The sequence below is a fragment of the Stegastes partitus genome, unplaced genomic scaffold, assembly GCF_000690725.1.
Source record: "Stegastes partitus isolate 25-593 unplaced genomic scaffold, Stegastes_partitus-1.0.2 Scaffold18, whole genome shotgun sequence".
Lineage (NCBI taxonomy): Eukaryota > Metazoa > Chordata > Actinopteri > Pomacentridae > Stegastes > Stegastes partitus.
In genome coordinates, this window is record NW_007577749.1 from 85,577 (window position 1) to 100,466 (window position 14,890).

At 39.8% G+C, this 14,890-nt stretch overlaps 1 protein-coding gene across 4 annotated transcripts in view; it reads right to left on the reverse strand.

Moving 5' to 3' along the window:
• Positions 1 to 7,144, reverse strand: part of zdhhc3a (zDHHC palmitoyltransferase 3a) — an 18,788-nt gene extending 11,644 nt beyond the window's left edge. For 2 of the 4 annotated variants that reach the window (XM_008291792.1, XM_008291808.1), the window contains exons 1-5: positions 7,071 to 7,144; positions 4,132 to 4,549; positions 3,783 to 3,907; positions 2,769 to 2,865; positions 2,517 to 2,598 (exon numbers count right to left, since the gene is read on the reverse strand). In XM_008291792.1, coding sequence (XP_008290014.1) covers positions 2,517 to 2,598; positions 2,769 to 2,865; positions 3,783 to 3,907; positions 4,132 to 4,473 — 646 coding nt within the window. In that variant the 5' untranslated portion in view covers positions 4,474 to 4,549; positions 7,071 to 7,144. Of the gene's footprint in view, positions 1 to 2,516; positions 2,599 to 2,768; positions 2,866 to 3,782; positions 3,908 to 4,131; positions 4,550 to 6,957; positions 7,019 to 7,070 lie in introns of those variants that run through there. The other 2 variants (XM_008291815.1, XM_008291802.1) reach the window with 2 other exon arrangements.
• Between the last annotated feature and the right edge of the window lie 7,746 nt (positions 7,145 to 14,890).

The following is a 14,890-nucleotide window of genomic DNA, read 5'->3' on the forward strand; positions in this document are numbered from 1 at the left end:
GGGAACTGAAAACTCAGAATCTTGAAACCTTAAACTAAATTTCTGTTGCCAACGTTGGTCTCAATGTGAAGGCAGTTAGTGACACAAGTATTTACAAAGGAAAAGTAAAGGAGAACAGCTTCTACCACTCTTCTTTCTCTATTTCAAATAGTTTTCTGAAGAGACAGGTTGTCATTATGGACTGCCAGCTCTATTTGAGACTGTAACTGGCATTTTGCTACAATCTGTGATCAGTGTCAGTTCTGTGTTCGGCTCTGATGCACCCTTCAACATCCACATGTCTCAGCGTTACCAAATAGAGTCCAAATATAACGGAGACATAAGAAACACATAGTTGGCACAATGCAGCCATATTTAGAGATGGGAACTGAACCCTGGAATTAAATTTGTCCGGCAGCTAAATTACAAAAGGTCCTTACATCAATAAGCTCTGACATTATGAGCTCTGCTATCAGTACTGGAAAATTAAGAAAAGCGATTTCCTTGTATTATTGCTACATAGAGATTATCTAGCACAGTTTTCTGTTACCAACTCTGTTTCTAATTCAACTATGATGTATTTCTGTATTCCCAATCCGGAAAAGAGATCTCTCTCAGAGCCTGTGTGGGACGGGCGGGGGCAGCACCAGACAACACACACAAATACAGACACACACACACACACACACAGACAGCCCAGTCCTACTGACAGTGGCAGAGGGAAGTAAATGTTATAAAATGTGGTTATAGCTCACTGAAGTCGATGCTGACAATGCCTGTTGTCACAAGTCTTGTCTACGTAAGAGCAGAAAATCAATCACTCTGTCAATAACACATCCAGCGAAAGTTCATCACACACAGGCAGAGAAATACAACGCTTTTCTCATTGCTCTAGGTATATTATGTACGTATGTATGTATGTATGCCGAGCAGCCCACACATAGACCTAACAAAATTGTTTGAACATGGATTAATAATTAAAAGTAACCACTGTTGATTTATGGGTGTGTTTATAAATTTAATCTGAAATGGTCAGAGCACCATTCATTTATCGTTCAAAAATTCAGTTTTGTTTTAGAAGCACTCAGAGCAGAGGCAGATTTACTGATTTGAGGACTGCAAGCAAACTCTGCCTTGCTTTATTTTCACCCTTTCCCCAACTGAATGTTGGGGTTGGCGAAGGTCCATTGTGCACCTTTACAAATGTCAACCAACTGCAGTAACTTAATTCATTACTTATTAATTAACCTCCACATAGAGTGAGAATCGGTCATGATGTAAAGGCGTGTCGCACTTTGTACATGTAGCACAACAGACAGGTGAGCCGTGACAGATTCACAATTTTAAAACTGCACTTAAATCATTTACTGCATAGCAGATTTCCATGTAGCGTTTTGTTCATTAGCGCACTATACATCAGCCAAATACTGTGAACTTCATTCTTTAACAGGTTTTGGATGATGCTCTCTTTTAGACAATGCTGACAATAACCACAAACAGGATAACTCTGACCTACTTCACGAGTTACAAAACAAGCAAACAAATGTAAAATCTGTCCATGCACACACCCTAGCGCTGGGGACACAGCACCCAGCACGAATCAGTCAATGTTCATTTTGGGCCGATATCAATATTTCATTTAAGCCCTTATTGGTCCATACCGATGACGTGCCAATATCATCATGCATTCCTTGTTTCCAATGCTAGGTATAGTGCACATTACTGCAAAACATAATAATAACCCCACTGTGTGTGTGCTAACCACATGCAAGTCATTGTCACCAATGTCTCTGTGACCCAGTTCCTTCAAAGCAAAGCATTTTTTAAAAAAAGCAGCAGTATAGCTCAGCAGCAATGTCAATGTCTGCACAACAATTGTACCTGTGAAAAGGATATTTTTAATAGCTCTGGAGACAAGCTAAGGGCAAATACTACAACATGCTTGTGCAAAAGGAAACTACAGCAACATTCCAACAATATTTCTACATTAATTATTATCAGAAATTAAAGACCACATCCAACTACTACTACAACCTACCGACAAGTATTGCCTTGGCATCCAAACTATTACAATGGATGCAGTTTAATCCAACCATGCTGCAATAAATACTTTTTATATAACAGTTGTAATGTTAAACTGTTCATATTCGTGTTTTGTGAACTGTATGATCTTTTGGAGGATGCAGTCTGTGGGGCTGTTGAACTGCACTGTATTATACTGAAAGATCTTTCTATTTTTTTTTTTTGTCCACACTACTTAACTCACTGAGGTAGGCTAAATATCACAAGAGAAACACAGTGGATTAGAAAAAGGACACCAGTTGCGATGATATTGTATATTATATGATGTTACAAACTGCTAATATAAGAGCATATACATTTATATATATAATCAAGGAAAACATGTTTTCTTTTACCAACATAAAAGCTGCACTGTAACATTTTAAAGGTAGATTGTTAGTTCACGATTTCAGTTTTGCACTTGTTATGAATGAAGGGTTATGAGTGCCGCAAGAGTTGAAAGAAAAAGCACTCACTTGTCCAATCATCTTCAAAGCAGTAGAGAAAATGGAAGACCACCATGACCAGAGCATGGAGAGAGATGAGTGCAATGTACATCTAGGTTTAAAAAAAAAATAGACAGCACAATGAGGAACAAGTGACTACGTACATACACTGTAAACAGACTGGTATTCACTGAAAAAGTATGCTATACTAAAACTGCAAAAAAAACCTACTGATTTGTCATGTGTTGTCATTATAGACACTCAGTCTTACAGCGAACTTACTGTGAAAAGCACAAAGTACTTTTGGTTGTTCTCCCCAACACAGTTGTTGACCCAGGGACAGTGGTGGTCCATCTTTCGTATGCAGCGCTTGCAAACGCTGAAAGAGAATTTAAATGCGAGTGAAAAACAAATTAAAATGAAAAAGATTTAAATACAACGATAACTGTATCAGTCCTACGAGGAGACGTTGTTAATTTTGTCAAGGATGAAAAACATTCATTGACAACCTTTTTTTCCACAACATGTATATCACTTTTTGTCAACATATAAAATTAAAAGATGACATGAAAGACAGATGAATACACAAATGAACTGGTTACAAGGATTTAGGTTGTCCTCTAAAGGTAAACCCAGTCAAAAAACTGCATTTTAGAGAAAAAGAGGGTGAATGCTCTGCAGTAGAGAACAGTAAGCCTGTGATAATGCTAATGCTAAGTGAGCAGAAACTAGAGAGAGTAAGAATCTGTTTAAAAGAGCAAGAGTCTGGAAATGATAACTGGATTTGCGATGGACTGTCACTCTGTTGTTGTACTGCAGAGAAAAGTAACATGATAGTAAACACAATCTTTCCCACTAACAGAACAATGCTTGTAACCACAGCAACAATACAAAATAATGATTACAACAGCTGCAAAATTTTTATGGCAAAAAATGTTTAAATGTGACAAATTTAAGATTGAAATGTCCCTGTTAAAAACTATACTGAAACTAGCAAAAATCAAATGACTTAAAGTAATACACTTCTTCATAAAAAAAAGACAAAAAAAATAAAAACAAATTAAAATCTGGCACCTAAATGAACACTGTAAGGAGACAACAGCAATACAGGATACACAGACAACGTTAGTTGAAAGTAGAAAGTGAAGGGCACTGCATCCTGGCTGCAGCTGTTTCTATTTCACAAATTACCCAAAGTCACATATTTATAACAATCTGAGTTGAAGCCCACAGCATGGCACTGGGTTTGTAAAAGCCAAATGCTGCAGTGAGAATTCAATGTCCTTTTTGCCCTACCTGCAGTGGTGTGCTCGGTCAGGCTTGATGCTGCAGCACTTGGGACATTTGTAGACCACCTGCCCTGGTTTCAGCTGAAGGCTTTCGATGTATTCCTTAGTAGCGTTCCCTTTTGGCACCGCCCCCTAGCAAAAAACAGGTGCATAAAGTTGAAGACTTCAGCGTAATGTGCAGCTCATTGATCTCCATAATGGAATAAAAGCGGAGAGGCTAAATGTACCATAATTTTATGGAAGTTCAGCTGCACTAATGGGGATAATATAAAGCTAAAGACCATAAACCTGTCTGCATGGCATTGAGAATTAAAGCAATTTCTGTGTATGTATAACCCCAACCAAGCCCCACTTACAGGGTCAGTGCACATGGCCCTGAGATGTGAGGCGAGGGCAAGAAAGGCCAGAGTGTTGAACAGAGTCCCGTTCACAATGCTGTACGTCAGATTCTTAGAGGGTAGCAGCATTACAAAGAGTACCACAAACTCGGCGTAAAACACCAGCAGCCAGGTGATGACGGCACACACAATCCCGCAGGCGTCCCTGATGAACCACATGGCCGAGGCGGAAGAGGACGTGATGACATCTTTGGAGATAGGGATGCGCTGCTCGGCCTGCAGGCAGTTGGTTCCTGCCCCGGTCCCGGTCTGCCCACGCCCGTGCTCCACATCCCTGCATCTGTGCACCGGGCTCTTCATCCTTCATCTAAGCTGGATGTCTCCTGCTGCCACCGGACCAACTGCGCCTTCAGGCCTTAGTCTCAGTCACCGCATGCTGGAGGGAGAGGAGGGTCACAGATCAGACACAAGTCAAAGGTTGGATTCTCTTGGAAATCCCTGATCGTAAAAGCACTTTACTGATTGTTGACTATATTATACACATGTCTCGTGCCTGTTTTAGTACTGTCAATTTTAAGAACACCCCAATGTCACAATCACAATGTTGCATAAAAGGGCTTTACACACCTCCGTATTCTCCTGCTGTCCCTACATTCTTGATTAGGATAAGATCTGTTATATAATTTGTGTGGGACTAACTGATTTGAAAATAAAATGAATAATAAAATTAATCAATATTGTAAATATTTAGTCATTATCATCCCTAGTTCTATTACTGGTGAATACACACTAGAATATGTTTTTTGTTTTGTTTTTTTGGACTGATTTAAAAATAAAATCAGTTTGTTAGTTTTGAAATACTGCTGTCGTAGCCTTAGATAACTCCTTTTACATTTGAAATCATAGAACAATTGTTATACAACAAGCTTAACTTGAAATAATGAACTCAACAATAAGCTATTCACTGTGCAAACTACACCTGAAAAGAAGTATATGACATAGCAGATTTCTGAATGATGACAAACCTTTAAATACAGGAAATGCTGACAGAAACTGAACTTTCCTGTTCTACAGTACTATATCTCTGTCAAAGAAACAAAATCTTGCCACATTAAACACAGGCTGTAGGCATGCATCAATACTGACAGCAGTAGCAGGTATTAGTGCATGCTCATGTACTTGTAACTACTTCAATACAATCGCATCTGTGTCCACATTACAACAGTGTAAAGTTAAACTATCAATAGCTGGGCAGACAAGTTTAGGAGGAGCAATCTCAACAGTTTTGCAATATTGTGGGATGATGACAAAAGTAACGCAAACTGCAACCTATGGTCTGCTAAATTGTCAAGACAAGGAGTAAAAAATAGCTCCATTAAGACAAGCAACTTGATTAAACATCTCAAGACCATCACAGCTCTGAGGTCAAGGAGTTTGCTAATGTCAGCAGCGGGACTGAGCAACTACTATCTTTACAGTAAACATTGGACAAGCCAGAAAAAAATGTCCTGGAACAACCCTCAGTCAACAAAAATAACAGAAGCTCTTACCCACTATATTGAACAATGGTCCATCATTATCAGTTGTACATAATAGTAGTGGTATTAGTGAGTTAGTTGTCGTGGAGCCCAAGTATGAGATTGCCAGCTGTCACCAAATCACAAAAACTGTCCTAGCGAAGCTGCATGAAGAACTTCATAAAAAAACACATCAACAGCCCGGTGCAGAACATTTCGGCCTTCAGCTTTACTGCTGATGTTGCAGCGGCCCAGTGTGTCTCACCCATTAAACTGGAGTCTGGACTGATAAGAATTTTACTCTACAGAGAGCCATTCAACATGCAAAGCAGCAAGGTATCGCAGGTGCTTTTAATGGTACAGCATTTCATTGTCAGAACTGTACTGGCATTATTAAGTACTCATATTGTCACTCAGTAATGGCAAGTACCCAAAAGTAAGTACTTTCACTTGCTCTGACAGAAAGTCGTATAACCCTATACAAAACACAGAAACATGAGTCTCAAGCATTCCTGAAGCTTTCATATTCACTGTCTCAGTTAAAAATTCTGCAATGGGTGTATTTTCCAAGTGAACACATTTGATGTCACACAAGCATTTGTGTGGGAAGATCAATCAAGACTCCACTGCACTGTGGATGTAATACCCAGACATCTCGTAACAAGAAGCCAGAGGTGGAAGTTCGTCAGTCGTGTTAGTGTGTCAAAGCTTTGTCACTGCAGAGGTCAAACACAGCAGTGAGCAGTAAGAGTGCTGCGTGCCTCTGCAGTCTGACTCAGTGTTACACTACCGGCAGCTGTATGAGGCATCCCGGAGGAGCGGATGGAGAGGTCACTGAGAGGTGGGAAACTGTGACCTGGTGACCGTGCTCAGCATAACCTAGTGCGCTAATACCCCTTTGTAACCCTAAAAGCCCATATGGGCGTTATAATATTATATATATATGGCATATATGACCTGACTCAAAGATAATCTCACTAGTGTCCGAATAAAACGCAGGCAGTCAGTGTCTTTCACGTAATAAAGTGGGTCAATGATTCCCAGCCAATCGTGTTTCAATGGGTGAAGGAATTTCTATTTCGCTGCCAGGTAAACAAGCTAATAGCGTTATTTTTTTTTAGAAACATACGGTCAAACTGTAGTGCCTAGTCGTGTTAAATTCATAAAACCTGCCAAAGACTGCTGCAATTCTAGCTTTACCTACAGTTTATATGCCAAACTGATAGTGAAACCTGGCTGGAACACTAGCCGACGCACATTAACGTCAGTCCATCCAAGCTAACGCTAGCTGCCCAGCTAACGTGTCACAGTAAGCATTTATACTGACCTGCATGCACATTTCTGTCAGTGCCCTTCCCTTCAGCTGTAAAGCGGTGGACGCCCGGGAACGTCTGACTGCCTTCACCTCATTATTTATCATTATATTCCGCAGAATCTCACCTGAAACATCAGCATCCTCCAGCTCTCCATTCGCTCCTGCTGCTGCCTGGTAGCTCCCCCTCGACGCCGTGCTCCCGCAACAACAAGACGTGATGACATCAGGACGAGAGCCAATGGGATCCTCAGGAAGGTTTCATGCCTTTCCGCGTCAGAGAATGCGTCCAGACACACCTACTTAAGTATCGATCTATCTATCCATCTATCTATCTATGTTAACTTGAATGGAATTTGACTTTACCATTTTGGAGATAAACTTCAGAATTCAAACCGAAATGAGGAAGGAAAAATGATTTTTAAATGAATGGATTCCAGTCCTTGAAGAATCCAAATAGAGCCACAAATGGTCAGACATGGTATTAAGATACCATCCCAAAGTTTATGTGGCGTTCATACAGGACCCAACACATGACTTGAACTGCATGAGGAAGTAATAAACAGTTTTTGGTTTCTGAAGTTGTTTTTGTCCCTCATACTGTCAGTAAAGAGGAGGCAAGGTGCCTCGGTGGTTAGCACTGTCGCCTTGCAGCTGGATCTGTCCTAGTTCGGACACTGGGAATCTTTCTGTGTGGAGTTTGCATGTTCTCCCCGTGCAGCGTGGGTTCTCTCCGGGTTCTCTGGCTTCCTCCCACAAGGTCCAAAAACATGTTGAGGTTAACTGATAATTTTTAATTGTCCGTAGGTGTGAACGCGAGTGTGCTTGGTTGTCTGTCTCTAAGTGTAGCCCTGTGATAGACTGACAACCTGTCCAGGGTGTCCCCTGCCTTCACTCTGAGTCGGCTGGGATAGACTCCAGCCCCCCGCGACCCTAGTGAGGATTAAGAAGTGTATAGATAATGGATGAACATTAACATTATGTTCTTTTTGCTCAGCAGTGGTTTTGGTCTTGGAACTCTGCCATGCAGGCCATTTTTGCCCAGTCTCTTTATGGTGGAGTCATGAACACTGACCTTAATTGAGGCAAGTGAGGCCTGCAGTTCTTTGGATGTTGTTCTGGTGTCTTTTGTGACCTCTTGGATGAGTTGTCGCTGTGTTCTTCGGGTAATTTTGGTCGGCTGGCCACTCCTGGGAAGGTTCACCACTGTTCCAAGCTTTCGCCATTTGTGGATAATGGCTCTCACTGTGGTTCGCTGGAGTCCCAAAGCTTTAGAAATGGCTTTGTGACCTTTTCCAGACTGATCGATCTCAGTTACTTTGTTTCTCATGTTTTTCCTGAATTTCCTTGGATCGCAGCATGATGTCTAGCTTTTGAGGGTCTTTTGGTCTACTTAACTTTGTCAGGCAGGTCCTATTTAAGTGATTTCTTGATTGAGAACAGGTGTGGCAGTAATCCAGCCTTGAGAAATTGAGCTCAGCTTTCCAAAGATGTGATAAACCACAGTTTATTTATGTCTTAACAGGGGGGTGATCACTTTTTCACACAGGCCCATGTGGGTTTGGATTTTTTTTCCCCCCTTAAAAATGAAAATCTTCATTTAAAAACTGCATTTTGTGTTTACTTGTGTTATCTTTGTCTCACATTTAAATTTGCTTGATGATCTGAAACATTTAAGTGTGACAAACGTGCAAAAAAATAAGAAATTAGGAAGAGTGCAAACATTTTTTCACACAGCTGTATGTGTGTATAATCATTAAGAATATTGTTGTTAAAAAGGGGGTAGGAAACATAAGATTTTCTTCATCCTGCTCCTTTTCGAGCATGGACATGTAAATTTTTGTTTTTGTTCATCTCACAAATATTGAATGTTAATGGAATGCATATCCATGAACGAAATAAATCAATCTTAATCTAATCTAATCTAAAAAAGACTATCTCTGCACAAACTAGGTCGTAAAAATGGAAAATAAATTATTTTTAAGATCTTTTCTCACATATTTTTGTTGTGTTGTTTGGATTGTTGATTAATTAATTTATTTATGTTGTTCCAAAGTTATGACTTAACTTTGGAACAGCTGATTTTCGGGTGTATCGCTGGAAACACTCCAAGATGCTTGAAAATCAGCTATTCCAAAGTGAAGTCAAAGGGAACGAGTCGTCTGAATGTTTTCCTCGCTCTCATGGGGCCTTGCCTGTAGGTCATTATTATGTCGGGTTAATGTTGGCTCATGCTCGGCCATCATTCTAATGCCAGCATCTTCCCGACATCTTGCCGATTAGCTACCGCTCTCCATAAGACATTTCAGCGAGGTATTTATGTCGGGCAGGCACACGCTGCGCCAGCGTCGGCAAGACCTAATTTGTTGTCAGGGTAGACTGTATAAAAGATGGACGGACCCAGAAGTGTCAAAAACCTGCAATATCACTACGTCCACTAGCGGCTGGCTCCAAAAAGCCCTGGCTCCCATAGACTTGAATTGGAAAAGAAGTGATCACAGATCACGAAATACCGCATTCCTACAGCTCAGGATTTTTTTCTTATTAGTTTTCACGGTCAAGTCCAGAGATCAGGTGGCCAATCTGAACATAAATCAATACTGAATTTTTAAAAAATCGTCAACATTTTGCGGGGCAAGGGGCGTGACTGGCTTGATTGACAGTCGGCAGCGACCATACAGACCAAGCAAGCAGAAGTCTGTAAATGTGGGCGGGCAGAGAGGACCTGCCTCTCAATCCGTCTGACAAATCACTGGCTCCAAAAATCCAAGATGTCAACCAGGAAGTAACCCTGGCTTCATTTTCTTAGTGCAGAACCCAACGGGTGACGTCACGGTAGGTACGTCCATCTTTTATACAGTCTATGGTGTATAGATCATGGATGGGTGTCAGTAAAGAGGCCTTTTTTCTACATCAATTCTCAAGTAAGAGATGGGTAAGTAAATCATTAGCCGTTGCGTGTAAAACAAAAATGCATTTAAAGTTTGAACAAAGCCTCTTGCAGTGGCTCTATTGGTTTGAGTCACCCAAAAAAAGTGAAAATGTTCTAGAAATCAAAGAAAATATCTAAAATGTAATGTTTTTTCCTAAATTTGAAATCTGGTTTTCATCTAAAATGTTTTTATTTTTCGATTCAGACACTTTTCTATTATTGGCACTCTTATTGATTAGTATCTAACTTACAGGCTTTCTTTTCATTCAGGTTTTCTCAGGTTAGACAAACTCCAGTGCTCAAAAATGAAGCCAACACTGAAGTGCCAAAACGTGTCGTACCTCCAATGGTCTCTTGAGGCTGGCTCTGTCAGCGACTCATCATTATACTTACATCAAGGTTACCGCACAAACAAACATGTTTACTTGTTCGTACAAATAACTGTTCATGACAAGGTTACAGTTTATGGAAAATACAGTTTACATAACTCACCCTTTTAAATGCTATTAGGACTAAAAGTTCTACATAATTAAGGGTATCACTGGTTTGAGTGACAGGTGGGGGCCTTCATAGAATAGTCCATGGCCCACAGACATCTGCATGGCCTTCAGGTACATGCTGCAGCTGTCCCTACAAAGTGTGTACTGCTGCATGCAGTATGCATACAATTGGAATATATTAATTTGTCATAATATTGAGCCTCAAACTTGGAACATTGCAGTCTGTAGTGCAAAATGAGCTATTCTCTATTGCACTGTTGGTAGCTCAAGCTTGTTTATACAGTTTGTTTATATAGAATACTGCATTTGACATACAAAACCTTTTTCTGGCATAAAAAATCAATATATGATTGTCATTATAAATACCCTCTAAAAAAAAAAGATAATATCACAAAACTAATAATTATAATATACTTGTGTACATTTTAAATTATGAAAATCCTTTAATCATAAAACAGTATGACATACTTATGTTTACCAGTAACTTAAATTATACATGTATTTACTGTATATACAATAAAAAGTTTTTTTTTCTCTTTATTTTTATTATCTTCTTCACCACCGACTTCCTCTCATTACATGCCAAGCAGTCTTTTTTTTTTTTTTTTAACTTAAAACCACAACCACAATGATGATATCACACACCTCAATCTAAGGGCAGTGGTGAAGCAGGATTTTAGGATTTTAAAAAATCCTGGTTGCATTAAGTCCAGTGACAAAAAAGGCAATGCAATTTGTAAACCTCTATATAATATTTTAAAAAATAAGCATAAAAGGGGAGCTGTATTACAGTTTTTCTCAGTCACTTTGGTACATTTCTCGAATCATTTGCAAAACAGTAAGTGCATTTCTCAAAACAATTTGTACAAACAGCCAAACACCTGGATTACCTGCAAAAGGCAGATACTTGCTCAAAATCCTTAGTTCATCTCTCAAAAGCAAATATCTGTGTGAATGAACATGTCAGTACCATCAGAATGGCAAGTCCTTGTGTCAGTGTGTACGGATAAAAGAGTCAAATTGTTTAGTCATGTTGTCAATAGTGTACTCTGGAGGGATGTTCTGATGTAAACGATGGCGAAAGTTTTGATGACAATTTTTGGAAATTGTGAGCTACACCTTAGTAGGGGTGTCAAGTCCTGGTCCTTGAGGGCCACAATCCTGCATGTTTTAGATGTTTCCCTCTTCCAACACACCTGATTCAAATGATCAGCTCATCATCAAGCTCTGCAGAAGCCTGATAACGATCCTGATCATTTGAATCAGGTGTGTTGGAAGAGGGAAACATCTAAAACATGCAGGACTGTGGCCCTCGAGGACCAGGATTCGACACCCGTGTCTTAGTGTATGTGGGAGATTGATTGCAAGAGACTGGGCAAGATTCACCTTTACGTATTACCGTTTGTACTGTAATTTGTTGACAGACCATGTCATTGCGGTACAGAAAGTGTCTTATTCAGCCTCTGCAGGCATCTGCTGTGATGTCATCACATGCTACATCCATGGCAACCAGAAGGGTCATCTGTGCATGTGGTCGATCATGTACTTTCCATTTCCATGCTGAGAAAAATTTTTCAATGGGGTTAACGAATGGGGAGTAGGGCGAGAGGAACTCCATCAGCATCCTTTTGTGGGTTGCAAACCATTGCCTGATGATGTTGGAGCAATGGAAACTGACATTCATCTCCAATCTGACCCCTCTCTTGTTCAGGGATGAGATCCCTGTAGAGAGTGTCTAAAAAGGTGACAAGAAGCTCTGGATTGTATGACCCAAGTGGAATACTGTAATATTGTACTAAGCATTACAGAAAGTATCCAGTATTACAGTACAACGCCTATTGTTAGATTACATACGTGTCCTGTCGACGAAAAGTCTGAATGATTGAGGACACAGTTGTTCTTCCAACATTTATCTGCACCCTTCGACCAGCCTCGGCCATTGTAAGCCCATGATTGAGAACGTGGTCTACAAGTGTGGCTCTTATTTTATCTGGAACGTGCATATGTCCTCAACCTCTTCTGCCTCTTCCTCTGTTTTGCCTCCCAACTCCCCCGCCATTCAGCCTCGCTCCTCTTCCTCTTCTTCGTCTCTCTGGCTGTTGACCCCATCCAATTCCTTGTCCTTCAACTGTCAGACACTGTACCATAGTGCTGTGCTCTGGCTATATTTATATATATACTTGCCAGTTGATGGTGCATAAGATGCACCTTTGAGCTATTTCATAAAACTGGTTGATCATTAATTGATCTATGTGATGCTACACACATTTCCCTTCATTAGAGAAACTTAAGGTTCACCTGGGAGCAATTTAAAAATTCAGGACAGATTTAGAAAAAAAAGTCTAATGGACATGTATAGAAATATGCTTGGCATATTATGACAACTTGTTCAACCATTTTGCATGTAAAGACGTATGTGATGAACTAATGCCTAAATGCTGTGGGGTGTGAGACTATTCAGCAAAGACCCATTATAATACATTTTGATCAACAAGACATAAGCAATTGATGATGTAGGAAACAGCAGAGAATTGAACATAATCATTTGCATGGATGTACCAAAGCATTTAGAAGTTGTTCAAAGAAATGAGAAACTGCTTTTTTTGGTGTGCACAAGTGACACAATGATGTGAAGATTGAACAAGTAGTTTTGAGAATTTCAATTCTGATCTGAGAAATGTACCAAAGCGACTGAGAAAAACTGTAATAGTCTGAAACATAATGATTGCCACTAGAGGACAGTGCTGTACAGAAAGTTCTTTCTGTAGGAGTGTGTATGACTCATTGGTCTTGACTTTTGAGAAAATACAGCATGCTGTACTGCAGCCCACATGGAACAGAGCTAATGCTGCTGTGGTTTCAGATTGACACCATATTAACTTATTGAAATCAGCATATGAAGTGAACCGCATGATTTTATGTATCCTTTGGTGTATTTTTTTATTCATATATTTATAAATTTTTCTGATTGATTGACTGACAGTAATGGCATTTACTTAAAAGTAAAAGATCACAGAATCCACCTTCACACCACACATCCATCAGGGCATGTCAGCATAAAGCTGCCACGTTACTGTGAAATCTTGAAGGATTTTAAAGTGCTCAGAGCTATGCAGATGGATTCTAATGTCAGCTGCACACAAAATACGAGTCTATATAGAAAATTTCCTTCGAAGCCAAAGGAAATACCACAAGAGCTTAAGAAAACATTTTGCAATACATCATGTGAAGAATATGTCATTACAGCTCAGCTAAATAAACGTGAAGAACACTGTCTGTTTTCTACCTTTGTCCACACTGCAGAATTTTCTATAGAAGGCATGTCAAATATGGAAATGAAATGTTCAACCAAGCTGCTGTCCATGCATAATAAGATTACTGGCAGTAATATTTTTGCTGTAAGGTCTGAGGTTTCACAGAAAATATGATGCTTCTCATTCATCATAGCCTTGCAGCTGTGCCTGCACTCCAGGGTTCAGGTCAGAAATGTCCTAATTTATCGAGATTCAAATGAACTCTGTCTCGTATATACACACACGGACACAGACACACACACACACACACACACATACACACACACACACACACACACATATATATATATATAGATACAGGTAGACGTTTTGTCCCCAGTACTGGTTCCTAATGATGTCTGGAAACATACATCTCTCGCTTCAAAACTGGAGAAAAAAATGGACAGGAGTGCCAGCTTCCATTACAAAATAGCATCTCTTTACAAAATGCCTGAAGAGCAACATTTCAAATCATCTCTCCGACAACTTGAGATAAAAACAACTTTGGTTAAATCTACAAAAGATGTACATTTGGAAGGGAGTGAAAAAGCTGAGTGCCTCAAATTGAATTTCCTTTCATATAATTCTGCCACCTACTGCAAGCATCCTTTTATTTTCCATCACAGGTTAGTACTCATCTCTTTTCTCCTGTCAAAATAGTTTCCCCTTGAGAATTACTGCTGACCCATTAAGAGTAGGGTCTGGATTTGCTGTGGTGCGCTTACACTAATCAGTTTTTTTGTTTGTTTTTTTTAAAGGCCTTACTGAGTTTCTGAAGTGCAATTCCTAAATATTCTCCTTATATAAGCTTCATCTTCAAAAGGTATTCCTGATTTCTGTCTTAATCCTGATTTCTGTCTTAACCTCCCAAATGGGACCTGCCTAGCAACAATGTAAAGCTATTATGAGTAGATATCACTCCTGATTGTCACAGTGGAGAGCTGAATGTCCTACTGGGGTCTAACAGCTACTTCAAAGGCTTTTCCTTTAAAAAAAAAAAAAAAGAAAAAGGCACATACAGACTATGAGTCACTGCAAAGTATTGTAGCGATCCCAGAGCCGGATAGCTAAGACTGAACAGTTGTGCTGCAATGCACCATGGGAGTTTTGGGTGAAAGAACTACAACTTCCAATAACGTTACAATATGACGTGATTGGACACACCATGAAATATGTAGTTCTTCTTGGGGTTTACAACTAGGGTCGTGTTTTTGTTTTAATAA